The sequence below is a fragment of the Macaca thibetana genome, chromosome 4, assembly GCF_024542745.1.
Source record: "Macaca thibetana thibetana isolate TM-01 chromosome 4, ASM2454274v1, whole genome shotgun sequence".
Taxonomy (NCBI): Eukaryota; Metazoa; Chordata; class Mammalia; order Primates; family Cercopithecidae; genus Macaca; species Macaca thibetana.
In genome coordinates this window covers 20,763,625-20,786,127 of record NC_065581.1, presented here as the reverse complement: position 1 = coordinate 20,786,127, position 22,503 = coordinate 20,763,625, and the positions used below count along the sequence as shown (strand labels likewise).

At 38.1% G+C, this 22,503-nt stretch overlaps 1 protein-coding gene across 3 annotated transcripts in view; it reads right to left on the bottom strand.

Moving 5' to 3' along the window:
* The window catches only part of CDKAL1 (CDK5 regulatory subunit associated protein 1 like 1), a 712,749-nt gene that overhangs the window by 446,341 nt on the left and 243,905 nt on the right, over window positions 1–22,503 (bottom strand). For all 3 annotated transcript variants that reach the window (XM_050789551.1, XM_050789550.1, XM_050789549.1), the window contains one exon: window positions 7,594–7,714. In XM_050789551.1, the coding sequence (XP_050645508.1) occupies window positions 7,594–7,714 (121 nt within the window). The remainder of the gene's footprint in view (window positions 1–7,593; window positions 7,715–22,503) is intronic.

Sequence of the window (22,503 nt, the reverse complement as noted above, 5' to 3'; positions counted from 1 at the left end):
GCATAAAGTCATAACCTCACGTTCTGGTCCCAGCAAATTTCTTGCCTAAATAATAGAAAGAATAAAAAGAAATCAAGGGTAGAAGGAGTCTCAGAGAATGATGGTAGAGTAGAAGATACAGCAGCATCAAGATTTGAAAAAAAAATATGTATTAATCTGCTAAGCTATACATTCAGTAGGTAGCACTATACCCATGCCAGAAAAGACATCATCTCTAAGATCTCATGTAATTTATTCAAGTCATGCTGCCAGAAAATACAGTGTCTATGACTCCAAACTCCAAGTGCAGAGCTCTTTCCAATGTATCATAGATTCTACTACCTTCTCCAGAATAGGCTGGTGTCATATTCTAGGCTCATGACAAAGATTAAGGTCCCTGTTGCCCATAAAGCTTACAGAAGAACACGAATAATAACCACAGCTCTGTACTCATCTTAGGGTGTGCAAATAAAACAGTTATAATACCCAGATTTTAAGTTTCACGAGAGAGCCATGTTAGGAAAACTATAAATTTACTTTTGAAAGAATATAATGTAGCGAACATCATATAAATTGTGTGACTTGATGTAAGCTACAACTGTTAGGCACAGTCACACTCTGAGCTAGTATTTAATCAGAAAGGCCACCTTCCAGAGGAGATTGCTGTGTATGTTTAAGCTATCTTTTATCTTTAGTCAACACTAGAGGCTTTGCTAATTAGCATACTAAATAATAAGTTTCCATTTTTGAAAGTACTGGTCAACTACTAATTGCAAGTAGTTAATAGCATAAAAGACAGTCGAAATAGAGTCTCAGTTAAAGAAGGGACACTCGAGATAAATAGATTGGCTAAAATATTTTCCAAAACTGAGTAAAGAATCTTGCAACACACACTTGCCTAAATCAGTGTTTCTCAAACTATGTATAATGACAGAGCAGGATTTTTACTTCCAACCTCTTATAAACCGGTATCTGTGTAAAATACAGTGAAAATGAATTATAACTCACTGCTGTGACCTTAAACTGCCTTAAAAGTCTCTAAAGTGCTTGCCCTCAATTTGTGGACTCATCACAGACCAGCAATCTGCAGTTAACTGGTCCACAGAACACACTTTGGTTAGCGCTGGCCTAGACCTTGAAAGATGTGATTCTGGCTTGTCCCCGCCCCACTCTCACTTCAGACACTAGGAAAGGAATTCTGGTTGCCTGAGGATGTATTATCTGTAGTGAGACACTATATTGCTTCTTCTGGCTCAAGTGGACCTTTCTTACAAGGTTTGATTTCATCACCCAAAAAGAGAGAGAACGAGGACTCCACCAACATTACAAGAACGGCTGGACTGTGCCAGCTTGTTTAATAAATTCTTCCTGGAGACTGTGGACTAGGACTTGTTTTCATTTGAACCTGACAGCAGAGTTGTCAGGTTATAATGAAATAATGAGTTTGAAATATCCATTCAAATATTTGTAGATAGCCTACGCATCCAGGACTGGAATAGAAACTGATAAATTCTGTACATTACAGACATAAAGTGTAAAAATCTGAGTTAGTTTTCCCAAAGCCAGAGTGTTGCAGGGGGGAAAAAATTACTTTTAAAAATGATAACAAATTCAAGAATATAATCTCAAAGAAAATTAGATTCCCCTTAAAGGTTCTCAGTTACCACCATATGTCTGACTGATGGCAAATAACAAGAAAGACAAGATAAACTTTAAAAGAGAAAGTATCAGTAAAATATCACAGGGTCAGACAGGATTTTCTAAGATGTGTTTAGCCTGAGGGAGGATTTCAAATCTTCGAGCTAAAGATAATCTGATAGGAGTATCTTAAAAATGATATAATTTATACAAGAACTGCAAAGCAGCATCTAACTCTTGGCTTTGGAAGATAAAAATTGCCAAGGGACTGTCAAAAAGGATGACTTTCATAGGGACAGAGAAGGTAAAATAAAGCACAGATGTCCTTTATGCCACAATTTCCAATTTTTTACTTTTGTCCCCTACACTAGCCCCTACCCTGTCTCCATACTGTATTCCTACTGCTAGAAAAAATAAGGGAGTCACGGCCAGGCGCGGTGGCTCACCAGTAATCCCAGCACTTTGGGAGGCCGAGGCGGGCGGATCACGAGGTCAGGAGATTGAGACCATCCTGGTTAACAGGGTGAAACCCCATCTCCATAGAAAATACAAAAAATAAGCCGGGCGTGGTGGCGGGCGCCTGTAGTCCCAGCTACTCGGGAGGCTGAGGCAGGAGAATCGCTTGAACCCAGGAGGCGGAGCTTGCAGTGAGCCGAGATCGCGCCACTGCACTCCAGCCTGGGAGACAGAGCAAGACTCGTCTCAAAAAAAAAAAAAAAAAAAGAAAAAGAAAAGAAAAAATAAGGGAGTCACACAAATGGGAGACCAGACAAAAACTGAGCTTTTCAACCTTAGCTTATTTCTTCCATTCATGGACATGTTGACTCCCTGTGATACTGACCATAACATTTGATTGACTTTTTAAAAAAATTCTACATAAGTATCCACACACACCCTATCCTGCTGTGCCCATCCAAAATGCATACAATCTGAAATTTTCAACTTCTCACTTCGCTAAAGCAACTGATGTACTTTTATGTTTTGCTTTATTTTATTTATTTAGAGATGAAGTCTCACTCTGTCATCCAGGCTGGAGTGCAGTGGCATGATCTCAGCTCACTGTAACCTCCACTCCCTGGGTTCAAGGAATTCTCCTGCCTCAGCCTCCCGAGTAGCTGGGATTACAGGCATGCACCACCACACCCAGCTAATTTTTGTATTTTTAGTAGAGGCAGGGTTTCACCATGTTGGCCAGGCTGGTTTTGAACTACTGACCTCAGGTGATCCACCTGCCTCAGCCTCCCAAAGTGCTGGGATTACAGGCGTGATCCACCGCACCTAGCCATCCTTAAGTTAGAAATATAACAAGGCATAACAACTTTGCAAAGTCTAATGGTTCTAATAGTAACTTCAGTAATTTACTAATACGTATAATAAAAGTTGCTACAAATGGGACCCTTTTCCTAAATGAAAAATGAAAAATTTATGGAAAGTCAGATCTACATATTTAATCCAGAAGCAATAAAATTTTGAAAAGTGTTAGGATTTTACTGAGAAGGCTCATTTTTCTACTGAAAAATAATTATGAGTATAATCATTTTAAAACATTTAAAAGTAAGTGAAAAAAAGCAATGAGCTCCACCAGCATGAAAAAAATGAAATCCGGCCAGGCACAGTGGCTCACACCTGTAATCCCAGCACTTTGGGAGGCCAAGGTGGGTGGATCACAAGGTCAGGAGTTCAAGACCAGCCTGGCCAACATGGTGAAACCCCGTCTCTACTAAAAATACAAAAATTAGCTGGGTGTGGTGGCGTGCGCCTGTAGTACCAGCTACTCCGGAGGCTAAGGCAGAAGAATCAACTGAACTCAGGAGGTAGAGCTTGCAGTGAGCCGAGATCATGCCACTGCACTCCAGCCTAGGTGACAGAGCAAGACCCCATCTCAAAAAAATAAAATAAAATAAATAAAATAAAATAAAGAAAGAAATCCAAACTAATATGTTATAGAATGATAGTGTAGACAAATACTTATGGGAATGCTTTCATGTGAGAGCAAGTGATAAGGCTGCAACCGATTCAGGAAGATGATTAGCAGTCTGAGAAAATTAGAAACTCATTTCTCATTCTGGGACAATATGGATTAAATTTTCTTAATATGAAAAGCATTATTTGCTAATGTACTGAGGATCAACACTCTAATGTGAGGGATACAAGAGGATGAGAGTGATACCAAATCCAGTGAGCTTTCAATCTTTTAAAGTGCAGGCCCATTTTGAAGAAAACATTAAGTCTATAAGAGGGAAAATTCAAATAATATACATAAAATATTTTACCTAAAGGCTATTTAAAATGGTTACCTAAAGCAAATTTTTAAAATTCTAAATTGTAAACATTAAAAAATTTTTAAATATTTTTAAAATTATTTTTTAATTAATGTACAGGCAACAAAAACTAATAACTTATAAAACATTTACTCAACAAATATTTATTGAGTGCAGTCAGCCCTCTGTATCCATGTATGTACTATATCTACAAATTGAACCAATCATGGATTGAAATTATTTGGGGCCAGGTGCGGTGGCTCAAGCCTATAATCCCAGCACTTTGGGAGGCCGAGGTGCACAGATCACAAGGTCAGGACTTCAAGAGCAGCCTGGCCAATATGGTGAAACCCCCGTCTTTACTAAAAATACAAAAATTAGCCAGGTGTGGTGGCACACGCCTGCAGTCCCAGCTACCCGGGAGGCTGAGGCAGAAGAATAACTTGAACCCAGGAGGCGGAGGTTGCAGTGAGCCGAGATCGCGCCATTGTGCTCCAGCCTGGGCGACAGACTGAGACTCCACATCAGAAAAAAAAAAAAAAAAAAGAAAAAAAAAAAAAAAAATATTTAGAAGAAAAAAAAACACTTAAAAATAATGCAACAATTAAAAGAAACTAAATTTTTAAAATATAGTATAACAACTATTTATGTAGCATTTATATTGTATTAGGTATTATTAGTAATCTAGAGATGATTTAAAGTATATTGGAAAAAGTCAGTGGGTTATATGAAAATACTACACCTTTTTTTTTTTTTTTTTTTTTTGGAGACGGAGTCTAGCTCTGTCTCCAGGCTGGAGTTTAGCGGTGCGATCTCGGCTGACTGTAACCTCTGCCTCCCAGGTTCAAGTGATTCCCCTGCCTCAGCCTCCTGAGTAGCTGGAATTACAGGCACATGCCACTACACCCAGCTAATTTTTGTATTTTTAGTAGAGATGGGGTTTCACCTTGTTGGCCAGGATGGTCTCAATCTCCTGACCTCATGATCCGCCCACCTCGGCCTCCCAAAGTGCTGGGATTACAGGCGGGAGCCACCACACTCGGCCAATACTACACCATTTTATATGAGGTACTTAAGTATGCATAGATTTTGTATCTGAGGAGGTCCTGGAACTAATCCCCTGCAGATACCGAGGGACAACTGTACTCACTTTGTACTAAACACTGAACTCGAAGATAATAATGTAATGACAAATGAAACACATTCAGCACCCAAGGAGCTTACAATGTAGTGGAAGATCCAAATGACACAGTCTGTAAAGTGCCATAATCAGGATACATAGGGAATGCTGTGGACACAAATTAGAGGGAGGGATAGATGCAGCCTGGTTGTGGAGGGAGAAACAAGCACACATCCCAAGAAAGGAGCACATAGCTGAGTGCAGGAGGCTCACCCATGAGGTGAATGGGGAAGAACAGACACGCCAGGAAAACCCTTCAGCCTACGGGGAGGCCTGTAGTCAAGACAGAGAAGAATCTGGAGTTTTGAGAATTTCAAGTAGTTCAGGAAGACTGAATACTGGAGTGTGAAGTGGGGAGCGACAAAATGAAGAAGAACAAAGGGACTAGAAAAATAAACAGTTAAAAACAGACACTCAATAGGCCAAATACGTACATGGAAAGTTACCGTGCAGAGACCTAATGAATCCTAATATAACAGAGTTTGACAGACCCTGAAATACTAATGTTTTAAAGGAATGTGTCTAGCCAAAAGCCCCGCATAAACACACACACAAAACCAGCATTTTTCAGCCAGGCGCAGTGGCTCACGCCTGTATTCCCAACACTCTGGAAGGCCGAGGCAAGTGGATTGCCTGAGTTCAGGAGTTCGAGACTAGCCTGGGCAACACGCTGTAACTCTGCCTCTACTAAAGTAGAAAAAATTATCCAGGCATGGTGGCATGCACCTGTAATCCCAGCTACTCGGGAGGCTGAGACAGGAGAATCGCTTGAACCCAGAGGCGGAGGTTGCAGTGAGCAGAGATCATGCCATTGCACTCCAGCCTAGGTAACAGAGGGAGACTCCATCTCAAAAAAACAAAAAATAAAAAACAACAACAAAAAAAAAACACTGCATTTTTCAGGAGAAAGCATGATTAGCCAGCAAACTCCAAATATTATTGTCCAATGTGCAAAGCAATCTGTACCATGATGATAGTTTAGCATAGTCCCGCTAAACTGTCAAATTATGTAACTTATTGATTCATTCATTCAGTAAATAAATATGCATTAAATCCCTACTGTGTATAATTTTCTACTTACTGGGGACAGAGTGGTAAATAACAAAATCAAAAAGGCCCTGCTCTCATGGAGTGTATATGCCAGTGAGGAGAGACAATTAAAATACAAATAAATGACCATTTATATATTTCAATGACACTTAAAGTTACAGAGGAAAACAAGGCAACTAAAAAAAAGAGAAGGAATGTTAGAACGTTTGAGATTTTAAATAGGATAATCAGGAGTTGTGGGAAAGTATTACAATGTTTGAATGAAGGAGAAAGAAGAACTGAGGCAGGGGAAAGCAAACAGCCTTGCATTTATAATTCAGCGCAGGCTGGACAGACAGAATGAGTATATGAGGTACTCAGTCAAGTGACAACTATACTTCTCACTGTTGAATTCTGCTTTAATTACTAGTTTCTGAGCTTGATAAGTTTGGGTTTCTGAATCTTCAACACTGAAGGCCAGATGCTGGTCCACCACAAATTCACCAAGTCACTGAATGCCACTCCATGGGGCTTTTTGGGAAAAACTAAATGACTTTGGTCAACCTTTTCTAGTCTTTGACAGCAGTGTGGAGGATAAACCAGAAACTGGTGAGACTACAGAAAAGAGGGCTAGTGGCAACACAACTGCCACTGTTCTGGAGGAAGTAAAGGCATTGGATTCAGAGAAATAGGCAGATGGTGGACAAGGAAGCTGTTCACCAGTTCTCAATGAGAAGGAGCATGAAGAAAGAACGGAAGGAAAACAATTTCAAATAAAAGGGAAGGAGGATGAAGTAGAAAGGGGCAGAACAGCTTAAATCTGTGGGGAATGAGATGTGGTTGTATGGGTAATTAACTGCTCCCTGTGATTTAAGAAACAGAAGGCCTTCATCTCATCAAATTTTCAGAAAAATGTTTCTTTTTCTGATGGACTCATAATTTAAAGAATGCAAAAATTCAATAAATGCTTACGAAACAAATGAGTATACCAAGAGGTATAATTGAGGACTTTAAATCAAGGTGTGGAAATTAAAAGAGTATTTAATATTCTGTCATGATGCTTCTTTTAAGTTTAAAGCTCAGAAGAATAACATTTTAAAATATGCATCTCAAATAGTGAATAATCAAAGTGTGGTTAGTATCTTGGGCAACATTTACTATACCTTTACTAAAAAAAACAGTCGAATATGGCAAGTGTCTTAATCACTCCACAAAATAAAGTGCTAATTTTTTTCAAATATTTTAAATAAGGCCATAGCTGGGAAATGAAATCCATGTTTATTACCAAAAATGGAAAGAATATTAAAGTTATAAAACCCTGCTGCAAATATAAGTGCAGTTTACATACAGGAAACATTTCAGAAAAAACTGCATTCGAGCACATTTTGTAATTTTTCTTTCCCAAGAAAATGTTCGGCTACTTTTCTATGTCACATGTCCAAGAAAAAAAAATTAAATTCATGAAACATACTGAATATTTTATGAATAAGTTCGAGAGATGCTTACCCGGTATTGATGGAAATGATTTCTATCAATGGATTCTTCCTAATCTTTGGCAAATCCAATCGTGCTCCCCCCAGCCGCCTTCCATTATCCTTTTTCTGGCCCAGCAGTCTCACAGAGTGACCTTCAAACCAAGCACATAAATATACATTAGCAAGAGTCACACACTTCACTGTAACTTAATGCTTTCAACAAACATGTTCATTTAACTTCTTTTTGGGAGCAGGGGAAACAACATAAAGGAGTGAAGCGTGATCATTTAAACTTAAGAAATACTGTCCAAAGGGAAAAGAGCGGCGGGGTGCAGTGGCTCACACCTGTAATCCCAGCACTTTGGGAGGCCAAGGTGGGAGGATCACCTGAGGTCAGGAGTTTGAGACCAGCCTGACCAACATGGTGAAACTCCATCTCTACTAAAAATACAAAAATTAGCTGGGTGTGGTGGCGGGTGCCTGTAATCCCAGCTACTTGGGAGGCTGAGGCATGAGAATAGCTTGACCCAGGAGGTGGAGTTTGCAGTGAGCCGAGATGGCACCACTGCACTGCAGCCTAGGTTACAGAGTGAGACTCCGTCTCAAAAAACAAAACAAAACAAAACAAAAAACGGAAAAACAGCTGTATTCAAGGCCTATTTGCTTTGCTTATATTGGAACAGATGAGAAACAGAATACCCTCAAAATATCATTTCTACAGGTTTATACTCTCCAGCATAGGCCAAATACGTACGTCTAGCAGGAAGGGGTGGCTTGGCCACTGGGCCTGCCTGCCACTACATCACAGAAAAAATGAGTAATAATAATAACAATACAAAAGCAATCCCAAGTAACTGCTCAAAGCAAACAACAAATCAAAGAAGTAAATAATCGAAAAAGCTGAGACAAAATTGCACTTTAGGGTTGGATTTTTTAAACAAACAAACATTTTATTTTTACACAATGTCACAAAAGGAAATCAGATCACTACTAAGAGCCATTAAAATGTCTGTAATTTTTAAATTTTGATATAATTTCACACTTGTAGAAAAAGTGGAAGAACACAAAATACAAAAAAATCCCATACCCTTCAGATTCAATTATTATTTTACCATATTTATTTGTCATTTGTTCTTTCTATATGGACATATTGTATTTTGGGTTTTTTGGGGGGTTTTTTTTGGTTTTTTGGGGTTTTTTTAGTTTTGTTTTGTTTGTTTTAAGAGACAGGGTCTCGCTATATTGCCTAGGCTGATTTCAAACTCCTGGGCTTAAGCAGTCCTCCTGTCTCAGCCTCCCAAAGTGCTGCAATTACAAGCATGAGCCACTGCACCCGGCCTAGACCTATTATTTTTATAACTTTACTGAGTTATATCCTATAGCCTATAAAATTCACACACTATGAGAGTAAGAGTCAATGATTGTCAATACATTTGTAAAGTTTTGGCCAGGCATGGTGGCTCACACCTGTAATCCTGGCACTCTGTGAGGCCAAGGCAGGCAGACCAGCCCAGCCAACATGGTGAAACCTCATCTCTACTAAAAATACCAAAATTAGCTGGGTGTGGTGACATGCATCTGTAAGCCCAGCTACTCAAGAGAGTGAGGCAAGAGAATCACTTGAACCTGGGTGACAGAGGTTGCAATGAGCCAAGATCACGCCACTGTACTCCAGCCTGGGCGACAGAGTGAGACTCCATCTCAAAGAAAAAAGTTTTATAATCATCACAATAACTCAATTTTAGAAATATGATGTAAATGTTCTAAAATTGAGCTTATTAGAGTCTATCTCTATTCCCATACCAAATAGAGGGAATTTTGTTAATCCACTGACCAGCTGATTGACATTTGAATTGTTTCCAATTAACAGCTACCATAAAAATGCTTCTGTGAACATTCACATGCAAGTTTTCATATGGACATATGTTCTATTTCCCTTGGATATATTCCTAGGAGTAGAACTGCTGGATCATGTGGTAAATTTATATTTAACATTTTAAGAAACAACAGCTTACGAAAGCAGTCATACCATTTTATATTCCCACCAGCAATGTATGAGGTTTTGAGTTTCTTCATATCCTTGCCAATACTTAGTACTACAACTTCTTTTGATAACAGCCATTCTAATGGGTGTGTAGTGGTATGTGATTGTGGTTTGAATATGCATTTCCATAGTGAGGAATGATGTTGAGTACCTTTTCATGTGATTATCAGCCAAATGTATTTCTTATTCAGTAGAATGTTATGATGATCAATTTTATATGTCAACTTGACTGTGCCACAGGGTACCCAGATATTTTGATATTATTCTGAATGTCTCTGTGAGGGTGTTTCTAGATAAGATACCATTTGAATTGGCAGACCAGGTAAAGCAAATTGCCTTCCCAGTGTGCATGAGCCTCATCCAATTAAATAAAGGTCTCAATTAAAAAAAAAAAAAAGGCTAAGAGTGAGCTCCTCCTGACTGACTGTATGAGCTAGAACACAGGTCCATTTTGGCCTTTAGACTCACACTGAAATATTGTCTCTTCTTGGGTCTCAAGTGTGCCAGCCTGTGGACTGTAACTTAACACCCTTGGCTCTCCTGTTTCTTAGGCCTTTGAACTCAAGACAGCAACCACATACACAACAGCTCTCTGAGGTTTCCAGCTTGCTGAACGCAGATCTTGGAACTTCTCAACCTCCACAGTTGCATGTGCCAATTCCTTACACTACATCTCTTTCTATATATATACCCATTGGTCCCAACTAATACAAATGTCTACTCTAGTATTTTGCCAGTATTTTAATTAGAGTATTTGTCTTACTGAGTTGTAAGAATTATTTACACATTATGGTTACAAGACCTTTATCAGATATATGATTTATAAATATTTTCTCTCAGTCTGTGGCTTATATTTTCACGTTCATGATGGTGTGTCTTGAAAAGTAAATGTTTTTTCCATTTAATGAAGTTCAATGTATCCAATTTTTTCTTTTATGGCTCATGCTTTTGGTGTCACATCTAAGAACTCTTTAGCTATATTAAGGGTACAGAGATTTATCATGAGTTTTCTTCTACATGTTTTATTGTTTCTGTCTTATATTTATGTCTAGAATTCACTTTGTTTATTTTTATGTACAGTGAAGTCCTAAGCTCTTTTTTTTTTATATGGATATTCAATTCTCCTGATGCTATTTCTTTTCCTTCTTCCTCTTTCGTGCTATTGGCACACATATTAACATATATAGTGGTATACAGTAGCACCACTTATCTGTGGCTTTGCTTTCCACGGATTCAGTTACCCACAGTACAGTATAAGAAGATATTTTGAGACAGGGAGAGAGAGACCCCACATTCGCATAACTTTTATTATAATGTACTGTAATAATTATTCTATTTTCTTACTATTGTTGTCAATCTCTTACTGTGCCTAGTTTGTGAATGAAACTTTATCATAGGTATGGATGTATGCATAGGAAAAAACACGGGATACACAGGGTTTGGTACTCTCCATAGTTTCAGGCATCCACTGGGGATCTTGGAATGTATCTCTCATGGTTAAGGGAAGACTCATGTAAAGCTAAAAATATGGTGCTATAATTATTGTTACATAATTATGTGTTTTTTTCCGTTTTGTTTTCTATGAGACAGGGTCTCACTGTGTCACCCAGGGGCCAGAGTGCAGTGGCACGATCATGGCTCACTGCAGCCTCGACTTCCTGGGCTCAAGCGATCCTTCCATCTCAGCCTCCTGAGGAGCTGAGACTACAGGTGTGCACCACGACGTCCATCACTGTTTAAATTGTTTTAATAGAGATGAGGTCTTGCCATGTTGTCCAAGCTGGTCTCAAACTCCTGAGATTAGGTGATACTCCCACCTTGGCCTCCCAAAGTACTAAAATTAAAAGTATGAGTCACCGCACCTGGCCTATGTTTTTTTTTAATAATGAAAATGTGAAAAATATGTTTACTCATATAAATACCATTTCTAGCATGTTTCACTGTTCCTTGGAATCCAAGTTATTATTCAGTGCCTCTTCTTTTCTGCCTGACAAACTTTCAATATTTCTTACAAAGTCCATTCCAGTTTCTGCTGCATGTGCAGAAGAAACAACTTCTGGTTAACTTAAGGTATGTGGAGAGTTGCACAAGCCTCATAGCGCTAGCTCAGCTCCCAGAATTCCCTGCTAAAACCCCGGCTAGTCCGTCTGTCCATTGCTTGCACCAAACAGGTCAGTAACTTCAGTCCAGTAGAGCTGCAGACCTTCCCTACTGCTTGCCATCAAAATCTCCACCGTACCTGACAGTTCTCCAAATCCACTGAGCTGTCTCAGGAGCAGCCAGGAAGCTGCTGGCTTTCATGGCCTGTTTTGCCCTAGTTGCAACCTTGCCCGCTGAGCAGAGGAGGGAAAATGGAGCCGCCCCAGCATAAATACCAAGACTTACACTGTTTTTATCCGAAGTTCAGTTTTATCATGAATAAACACTTCTCAGTTTGTTGAATGCTTTTAGTTGATTTCCAGAGTACTGACATGATTTGCTTTCGACTGCTTGTGCAACTTTAGCATTGCTTTTGAGAAGAAGGTTTGTTGACCTCCTCATGCCATCATGACAGAAGCATATCAAATGCAACTTTTAAGAAGCAATCATTAAAATAACTTCAAATACATAATTAGTACAGCTCTAAGATTCTAAGCACTTACATACATGTTTCATCGCCTGTCATTTAAGAAAGCTTTATTGCTTCAGTATCTCCGGTACAACTTTTCACAACCAAAAGTAATAAAAGCATCAGTCATAGCCTTTTTGCACTACTCACCTTACTAAGAAACATTTAGTACTTTACTCGTTCTGAAAATTTATGCTCCAACATAGAAACAGGCTAAAGTCAAGCAAGCATTTGGCATGTTGGATTCCACAGATTTTTCAAGATAAGTTAAACTCTCCAATCAAAAGCCCAGTTAATGAAGAGGTGTGCAAGACTGACATGCTAACATAATAGTTCTCCAAGAGATGCCAAGAGTTCAATAATGACTATGCAAAGCCATGCTATTTTCATACTTGCATGAGACAAATTTCATTATATCCTGCTGAGATTCCAGTAATATGCAGCCTGTACTAATAACATTTGATAAATTATTCATCTTCACTATCTACATGCAAATAAAGGAAAGTATCTCTGCCTGATGATATAATGAGTTATTTTCCAATCCAATGATTCATTAAAGAGCAGCAGACCTAACAATGGTCTGGTTTTTTAAAATTGAAAACTATAGCACACTAAAGACAAAGTAGGAAATAACATAACAGTCACTTGTTATATCTGGCCAAAGATGAAAGGAGGGAATTTCAACCATAAAACAATTCTTTGTTTAAAAATGGAGTAGCAGAACAAAACTTTTATTTGTAATACACCCTTTCACTTAGAAATCCTCTTTCAAACAGAACTGCTGTTTCAAATTAATTCCTTAAATCCATAAACCATATAGTAAATATAAATACTGTGAATCCTTATCTATTTTATGTGCAGTTATCAATACTGTTGCCATCTAAAACAAACTAAAACTTGCCAGAATAAAGAATAAAACTGAAAAAGCAAGTCTTTGGAAAGAAAAGGAGAGAGAACAAGGACTCAGGATCAGAGAAACATGCTGAAGGATTTGAGATGTGAAAGGTAAAAGGCAAATTTTTGGAGCAAATTTGTCCTGAAAATCAGCACGCTATACTTACGAAAGGACCATGAGGCAAAGACCACAATTACACATTCACACATTCCTTCTTTATTTGATCTTTCTCATTAGCCACTGAGGCCTAGCACTGTGACAGAAAAAGAATGGCTGCTCACTGAGCACTGGTTTATTTTGTGATGACTGTGAATCAGCCTTTTGGCTTGAATGAAGGGAAAGAAAAAAGAAAGAAGGCAAACCAGTATAGAAAAGAAAAAGGGAGTGAGTTTTTACATCGTTTCAATCCCATGTAATAAGAAATTAAAGGGGGAAATATTAATAGGAACAGATGGGGAGATGACGCTCAGTGTGACAAGATCAACTGATAATGACATGAGGCCACCGAGGAGATGGTGATAAATATGTAAAGTGACTAAAAGAGATATGCAACTTTAATAAAAAGATGAGAAAGGAAGACTGGCATATATTTAGAATGAGACATACTCAAAAACGTTTTATTTCTGAGATCTTTTATCTTTTCCATTTTAAATGTAAGTTCACATTTCACCTCCTCTAAATAATGGTCAAATATGTCTCGGTGGGTTTATTAACCCTCTTTAATAAACATCTCTCTGAGTTGTTACTTACAAGTGTCAGACACAATTCAATCCTGTTAAAACCAAATTCAATTTTAAGCCCTGAGGTTTTCAGCAGTTATTCATAAATCAGCTACAAAATCTGATTCCATGCTGGTTTTTACATTTGATCTAATCCATTAAAGAATGTTACTAAACCATTTTACCAACTAAAATTACTATACGTTGTAAAAATTTGAACCAAAAAGCTAGCTTTTGATACAATTCACTGTTGTGTACGCATTTCTGAATTCATAATAGTGAAATATTTATGAGAAGAGAAACCAAGGCATTGTATATTATTTGTACAGTAATTGCTACACTAGTTGAATCAATGTTCAACGCTGTCTATCGATCTTCAAGAACAAAAATGTTTTCTAAATCTCATGGTGCTACCTGCATTGAATGGTGTTAGAACCGAGGGAAAACATCCCACCCACATATACTAAAGTCCAGCTGGTCAGCATATCAGGAAGCCAATCATAATGGTCATTTACAAATAGAAAAGAACCAACTCCCCAAACATAAAGACATATATTAATTGAGTGACAGAAACATAACTAGCATATATCTATTAATTAAATTATGCTCCTACATACAAACCAATCTTCTCTGTTTGGTTTTCATGTTCTAAAGTGGGTTGCACATACTAGCTTTAGAATATCATTCATATTACAGAAACACCAATGATCTGGCAACTTGGACGCCTATTGTTTATTTTTTCCCTTTATTTTTTTCTAAAGGCTCTATAAACAGCCTGACTTTTCGTCAACATTTCATTCACTCCAACTAATTTTAAAGGCCATTCACTGTTTTCTTAATATATGACCACCCACCTCCACTACCACCAGAGAGAACTCATGCCAAGGCTTGTTAGTTTTATTTTTTATCTCTTGATGACTGGTCTCACCTCACACAGATTTGGTTCTATTAAGTACACACAGAAAAGACTTGTCTGAACCCTAGCTCTGGGTTGGCCTGCTGGAAATATTCCTAGTGAAGCAATCCAACACGATGATGGGGACAGACAGCAGAAGGCTGGCAGAACATTCAAGCAAAAAAGTTTTTTAAAATATGAATAAACGGGCCGGGTGCAGCAGCTCACACCTGTAATCCCAGCATTTTGGGAGGGTGAGGCAGGAGGATCAGGAGGTCAGGAGAACGACACCATCCTGGCTAACAGGGTGAAATCCTGTCTCTACTAAAAATACAAAAAATTAGTCGGGCGTGGTGGCGGGCACCTGTAGTCTCAGCTACTCGGGAGGCTGAGGCAGGAGAATGGTGTGAACCTGGGAGGCGGAGCTTGCAGTGAGCCAAGATTGTGCCACTGCACTCCAGCCTGGGTGACAGAGCGAGACTCCTTTAAAAAAAAAAAAAAAAAAAAGAATAAGTGTACTATACATATCAATTCTCACTTAAATTTGATCACATCAGGGCCGGGCGCGGTGGCTCAAGCCTGTAATCCCAGCACTTTGGGAGGCCGAGACGGGCGGATCACGAGGTCAGGAGATCGAGACCATCCTGGCTAATATGGTGAAACCCCGTCTCTACTAAAACTACAAAAAACTAGCCGGGCGAGGTGGTGGGCGCCTGTAGTCCCAGCTACTCGGGAGGCTGAGGCAGGAGAATGGCGTAAACCCGGGAGGCGGAGCTTGCAGTGAGCTGAGATCCGGCCACTGCACTCCAGCCTGGGCGACAAAGCGAGACTCCGTCTCAAAAAAAAAAAAAAAAAATTTTGATCACATCAATTTGAATTTTATTTAAGAATATTAGATAAAAGTACCCAATTTAATCTGTTTTTCTACAAAATGTTCATAGTTACCATTTAAAGTGTCCTTAATAGGCATTTTAACTACTCAATTACAAAGAACAACAAAAGTGTAGTCTAAGTTTTTCTCTACTCCATTCAATATCATTCCTCATATATAGGTACTTCTTAGAAGAAAAAAACGTAGGTATTCATGCTAAAGTGTGACACTCCTTTGAAACACTTCATCTTAAAAGAAGAAAAGAATATAAAACACAGAAATTGGGTTAAATGGAAGAAGCAGCTTTGTCACAAGTCTAGATTGGAAAACTTTACATAAAAATGGTAGAATTAACTAAAAAACAGAATCATTACAACTCAAGCTCTAATTCTTTGCTACTGAGATTAAATAATTCCCTTTTTCAGCAAGTATGAAGAGTTTGCTAATGAGAGCAATGACACCTAGAAAAAGACATTAAAATGAGAAAAGAATAAGAAGAGACTGTCCAAAAAGACAAAACTGAAAGTATAAATCAGAGTATACGTAAAGAGAGCCCATGGAGATATTGATGTTACCAAGGTGCATTTCCAGAGTTTAACAAAGCATGAAGATTCCAACACCTTACCTGGTGGACTGGGGAGGACGCTAAGGTAAGATCACAGTACACAGTTTAAATCCCTAGAAATCTGAGAATTGTTTAATATCAAAACTCCTGTTTTAAAAAAAGTACCTACTCTATAATCTTAATAATATAAAATTTATTTATGGACAAGAATTATGGAAGAGAACATGGAAAGAACATTATTGGAATGGAATGTTCTTAGGCAATTTTTTTATTCCATTTGCACATTATCAATGGTATAATAAATAAGTTACATTAAACAAAGGATACGTATAACAAAGTAATCTGCATAAGCAAAATATCCTTTTACTCTAATGGAGATACCTTCTGGGGAAATTACAATAAGTATTTAATTTTATGTTTTAATTACTATATCTTTTGCAAGCAGATGTCTTTTATGACAGTGGGAATAGATTTACATGGTGTCAATTCATTTTTTCAGAATCTAGATCAAATGTACATCAAAACAGTTAAAAGTCAAAGCAGTCCCATGTCAATAACTCAACGTTAATACTGACCCTTAGTAGAACTCCTTAGATCATTAGCTGTCTTGCTACAACAGACTCTCCTGAATTCTAAATTTATTAAATGGCTCCAAGCCTTTGATATTTACAGCAATAAAGCTATGAGCACTTCTGTTTCTGTATGTAAAGCATCCACAGCAACAATACAGAACATAATGATTTCTCATGCTCAAACCTGCATTCCCAAGGATACTGTAGCCAGTGATGAAAGCAAAGCAGACCTTACAAAAGACGGCACTCCAGCTGCTGGAAAATGAGAACAATAAAACGTACAAGACATAAGGAACTTGTAAGCCACAGTTAACTTTTAAAATTGAAGCTCAGAGTCCTACTGAATTAGACCATTTTATGCATTGCTATAATACCTGAGGCTGCGTAATTTATAAAGAAAAGAGGTTTAACTGGCTCACAGTTCTGCAGGCTGTACCAGAAGCATGGTAACAGCAATCTGCTCAGCTTCTAGTGAGGCCTCAGGAAGCCTCCAATCATGGCAGAAGGCAAAGGGGGTGCCCACCTGTCGGGGAGAGTTGGAACAAGAAAAGATGCAAAGAGGAGAGATAACACACACTTGTAAACAACCACCTCACGTGAGAATCCCCTATGGGCCAGAACAGCACCAAGCCATTGGCGAGGGAACCGCCCCCATGACCCAAACACCTCCCACCAGGCTCCAGTTCCAACAGCAAGGATCACAATTCAAAATGAGATTTAGAAGGGACAAACATCCAAACGATGTTGCACTCACTTTCAATCACAAATGAAAATGTCAAGTCTCCTCCTGCTAATTCAACTCAAGCCACCATAAAGTGTGACAGAAGAGATGGGAAGCAGTAAAGGCTGGGGAATTTTCCCGTCTATGTATTTTAAAAAATGCCTGTCTGACCTTGTTGACCTTCATTTCACTTCCAATCAAGAACTGAATAATCTTGTACTGTGGGCAGCATAAAGACAATCTAAATGAGAGGAGGCCCCTGGAGCTCACTTTGCTTTAAATTTACTCTCTGAGCCCTCAACCCCTTGAGATAAGTGTTATCACTGCCTTTCTATAGAAATGGCAAGAGCGAAGTAAGTTTAAAAATGTGGTTAAAACAAAGAGGATATACATTTTATATTGTAAGTCACTGTATTAATGTACACGCATAACTGAAACAAAAGTTCCATTAGAAAATGAAGTATGAAATATTACTTTTTAATATTTAAATACAACATAAAAACCCCCAAAATACACTCCTTACCAAAACAAAACAAAACAATCTTCTCTATCTTAAGTCACTACTTCGATTCCTGCCTTAAAGGGATTTAAGGTGTCGAGGAAGGCAGACTGTTGAACAAATAAGAGGAAGGACGTGTCAGAAGTGATCTGACAGATGTTTCTAAGTACAGAGAGACACCACAACAAGAGAGTGGTCAACTCTCCCAGGGAAAATCAGGAAAGACTTCAGGGAGAGGTCACACTGAAGTCTGGGAGGCAGAGCAAGCAGGATACAAATTATATACATGATTGTATCTATTTCACAGTACCTTTTGCTAGAATTCCTGTTTTTGATTTTTCCACTTCTTAAAACCAATCTAGTTAAAAGCCTATCATTTTAACTGGATTTCACTGAAAAGATTTATTAAGACTTGGCAGGAAGGGGCCCCATGGTGAAAGACCATGCCTTCAAAAATGAAAATGCTCCTAAAAATAATTTAGGAAGTAGAAATTATGTGGCCTTGAGATTCTTAGTTCTAGTCAAAAGACTAATCAAACATTGTCTTAAAATTTAATTTTGAAAAACAACACTGTTGGGCATGGACTGTTAAAGACTGAAAGTCATGAACATTAAAATACCTCTGATTACAGCTGCAAAACTTGTGAGAATACAAGATTTAAGGCATATCCTTAAAAAAATCCCAGGGTTTTGTTTTGTTTTTCTTTTTCTTTTTTTTTTTTTTTTGACCTATTTGACAGTAAAAACTCTATATACAAAATATGTTTTATATTAAAACTTTCAAAACTTATTCTTACAACGCACAAGAATTTTCTCTATAGAATCTTTTCATTTGCTTTTTATTGGTTGGCTTTTTTATCAGTTGCTTACAGTTAGGGAATATGTTCACTCACTCATATCCCAGTTTAAGCACCTTTACAGCATGGTATGAATAAAACAGTCTACACAGAATTTTCTTTAAAAAAATTAAGCTATCTTTATGAACTCCTTACAAAAGAATGTTTTATGTTGGCACAAAATAAAACAGAAAAGAAAAAGAGTGAGAAAAGATCAAAGAGGAAACAAGACACATGAAGTAACAAAATATATAAGAGAGGATCTAAAGGGAACTGCAGAAAAAGTGAGCAGTGATCTTAAACAACAGGCATCAGAAAAGAAAATAATAGATGGGCCTCACTTTCTCATTTCCGTCTGTTCAATATCAACAGCTTTACAGAATAGAAAGGAGGGTATGTGCAACAAGGGGACTAGGTTTCAAATTATAGTACACTGCTGTCTGGCTGCATAATCAGTAATGCCAGGCTTCCCGTGGAGTAGAAATGAATTAATGTATATGAAAAGGGTAAGCCACAAAGAGCTAGACAGAAGTTAATTACAGTTACTACCATAATTAAACAACTGTACTCCTATCAAAACATACAGTGCTAATGACATTTCTCAAAAGCAAGATGGCAAGGGAGTTTTCAAAACTTTCAAACACTAAAAGTTAAAGTCAGATCCCATTTCTTTTAAAAGCTCTGGAGGGCTAGGAAATAGGTCACAAATAATTGCATTGATAATGATGATCAAGGCTGAGCATGGTGGCTCACACCTGTCATCCCAGCACTTTGGGACAAAGCAGAGGAGATCACATGAGGCGAGGAGTTCGAGACCAACCTGGCCAACGCGGTGAAACTCCTTCTCTACTAAAAATACAAAAATTAGCCAAGTGTAGTGGTGCATGTCTATAATCCCAGCTACTTGGGGGGCTGAAGCACAAGAATCGCTTGAACTTGGGAGGTGGAGGCTGCAGTGAGCCAAGATCGCACCACTGCACTCCAGCCTGGGCAACAGAGCAAGACTCCGTCTTAAAAAACAAGAAAAAAGGATGACCACAAGTTTGTGAATGACATGTTAAATATACAAATTAAAGTAGACTGAAGGTCACCCCTATGAAATCACTCACTTGCACTGTGATGTACTTTCCTGGGTACGAGTTAGGGGAACAAGGCACAGGTAATGAACCTGGAACTGCACACGGTCCTGGGTAAGTGTAAGCGTATGTGTTCAGGAACCATGGTAGACAGCCAAAGTTGTTTTTCCACCTCAGGATACCTTTGAGTGATAGGATCCTTACCTGTCTAGAACGGTAGCTAACCATGGCAATGAATCTAGGTGAGTGGCTGCAGGGCCTACTCCCCAGCTCCCAGTTTCCCCATAGTCTGGGTTAACCAGTCTGCCATCTCCCCTCTCAGGTCATGGGTCCTCTCAGCCACCATCCCTCTCCCAGGAAACATTCTTGAGAATCACTGCCGTAGGTAATGTTACCTACATTAAATCCCCTCAAATCACTTTTTCCCTCAGCAAACTAAGTTACCAAGAGTAAAACTACCTCTCTCGAAGTCCTGAAAATAAACATGCTCCTGGGTAGCTGCTTCAAAGAGGCACAGTGTTTTTGAGCAACACTGGGAAGCACACTCCCTATCACTGCCCAGAACTCCATCACAACTGAATGGAGTAAGGGCAAAAGAGTTCAAGAACTGGGCTTTCCTCAAGACCCTCTTCACTAGAAAATATAGAGGTATACCAAACAAAAATACATGGTACCTCTGCCACAAACGTCTTCAATTTCATTTTGTGAGAAGGACGGCACAGGGAAAGAAAAAGTAAAATCTGGCATATAGAAATCAGGGTGTGACCATGGAATACTATGCAGCCATAAAAAAGGATGAGTTTGTGTCCTTTGTAGGGACATGGATGCAGCTGGAAACCATCATTCTCAGCAAACTATCGCAAGAACAGAAAACCAAACACCGCATGTTCTCACTCATAGGTGAGAACTGAACAATGAGATCACTTGGACTCGGGAAGGGGAACATCACACACCGGGGCCTATCATGGGGAGGGGGGAGGGGGAGGGATTGCATTGGGAGTTATACCTGATGTAAATGACGAGTTGATGGGTGCTGCCGAATTGATGGGTGCAGCACACCAACATGGCACAAGTATACATATGTAACAAACCTGCACGTTATGCACATGTACCCTAGAACTTAAAGCATAATTTTTTAAAAAAAAGAAATCAGGGTGTGAGATAAGATAAAGGCTAGTCACATTCTAATAACTTCTGCTAGAGATCACTATCTAAAATGCCAAAATCTATTCTAATGACAGACTCTGAAACTCGATTTTAAATTACAGACACATGCACTTCAAGAATTTCAGAGTAAAAGTGACCTTCCACGTGATACAATTTGCAACTCAGGAAACTGAGAACCAATGAGGTCGTATGGGCTGTTAAAGATGGCATTGTTAGTAGTACAAACAAGCACTTGCACACAGCTCTTCATAGTCTCAATCAAGGACTCTCACCTATCACAGCAGCACCCAACAGCACCCAACACATCAGCTGACTTTTCAGCGCAGCTTCAAGAAATGGTGCACCTTAATTTTCAGAAATACAATAAAGATTTAATGTTAGAAAGCATGCTTTATAAGGATATTTTAATTACTATTTCTTTATTACTCAATACAATGCATACTTTGTTATAAAATGGTAGTACTGAGATAAACTTCTTTAATATATCCAGATATCCAGAGGATATCCAGAGTTGATATCCTAATTGAAGATTCTCCAAGTGAGCTTTCTCTCCCTCAAATTAATAAGCGAAATTGGTATTTAGTCTCTCAGTCTCCAAAGTAATTGCTACATACCTGCTGTATACTTTGTAATGTGTTACAGAATGAACTTCTAAAAGAAAAAATGTACAAATCACCAAATATTGGAAATAAATGTTCAAATCGATAAAACATTCTTGTAATAATCCTGTACCCATTATTATCAATATTAGGTTTTCTAAGAAAAGATCCATAACATCACTAAAGTTTATCCTACACCTAATTAAGTTAATTATTCCAATTATCAGATATAATTTTTCAAGAAAAAGAGAAAGTCAGATTTAAATTTCTTTTCTAACTATATCTGAGCCATCAGATTACTTTGTGGTGCCAGTTTTCACTTGACTGTGACATAATAAATTATTTCTCTAACAATAAAATCTTTGTTTTTTTAAAAAAAAATTGAAGAGGATAATTTCTATGTCCTATCAAAGCTTTAGATACTGCATTTCTAACATGACCTGGTTTCTACTTTATATTTCTATTTTTAGGGAAATCAGCTATAAAGTACTAAAGAAGAATTACCAATCCAATACAATTTACAATTTACAATTGCTGAGAATAATCAAAGCAAAACAGAAAATACCACAATTAACCTACAACTTTACCCTGCATTTGAAAAATGCAATGAAGTTGCTAGTATTTATTTTTTTTCTCTAACTTTACAGTCATCTATTCTCACTATATTTTACCAACCAAAAATAGTGCATTCTCTAATGAAGAATAAAATCTCTCCAGTCACGAAATAAAGCACGTGATACGTATGCAGTGTATAAAAGCAGTGTAGCAACTGTCAATTATCTTAAAAGTTAGTTATAATAAAGGAAGAATATATGATGAAAAAACGTTATTTTCATCTTTTCTTTTAAAGTATATTAAAACTCTTAAAATACAA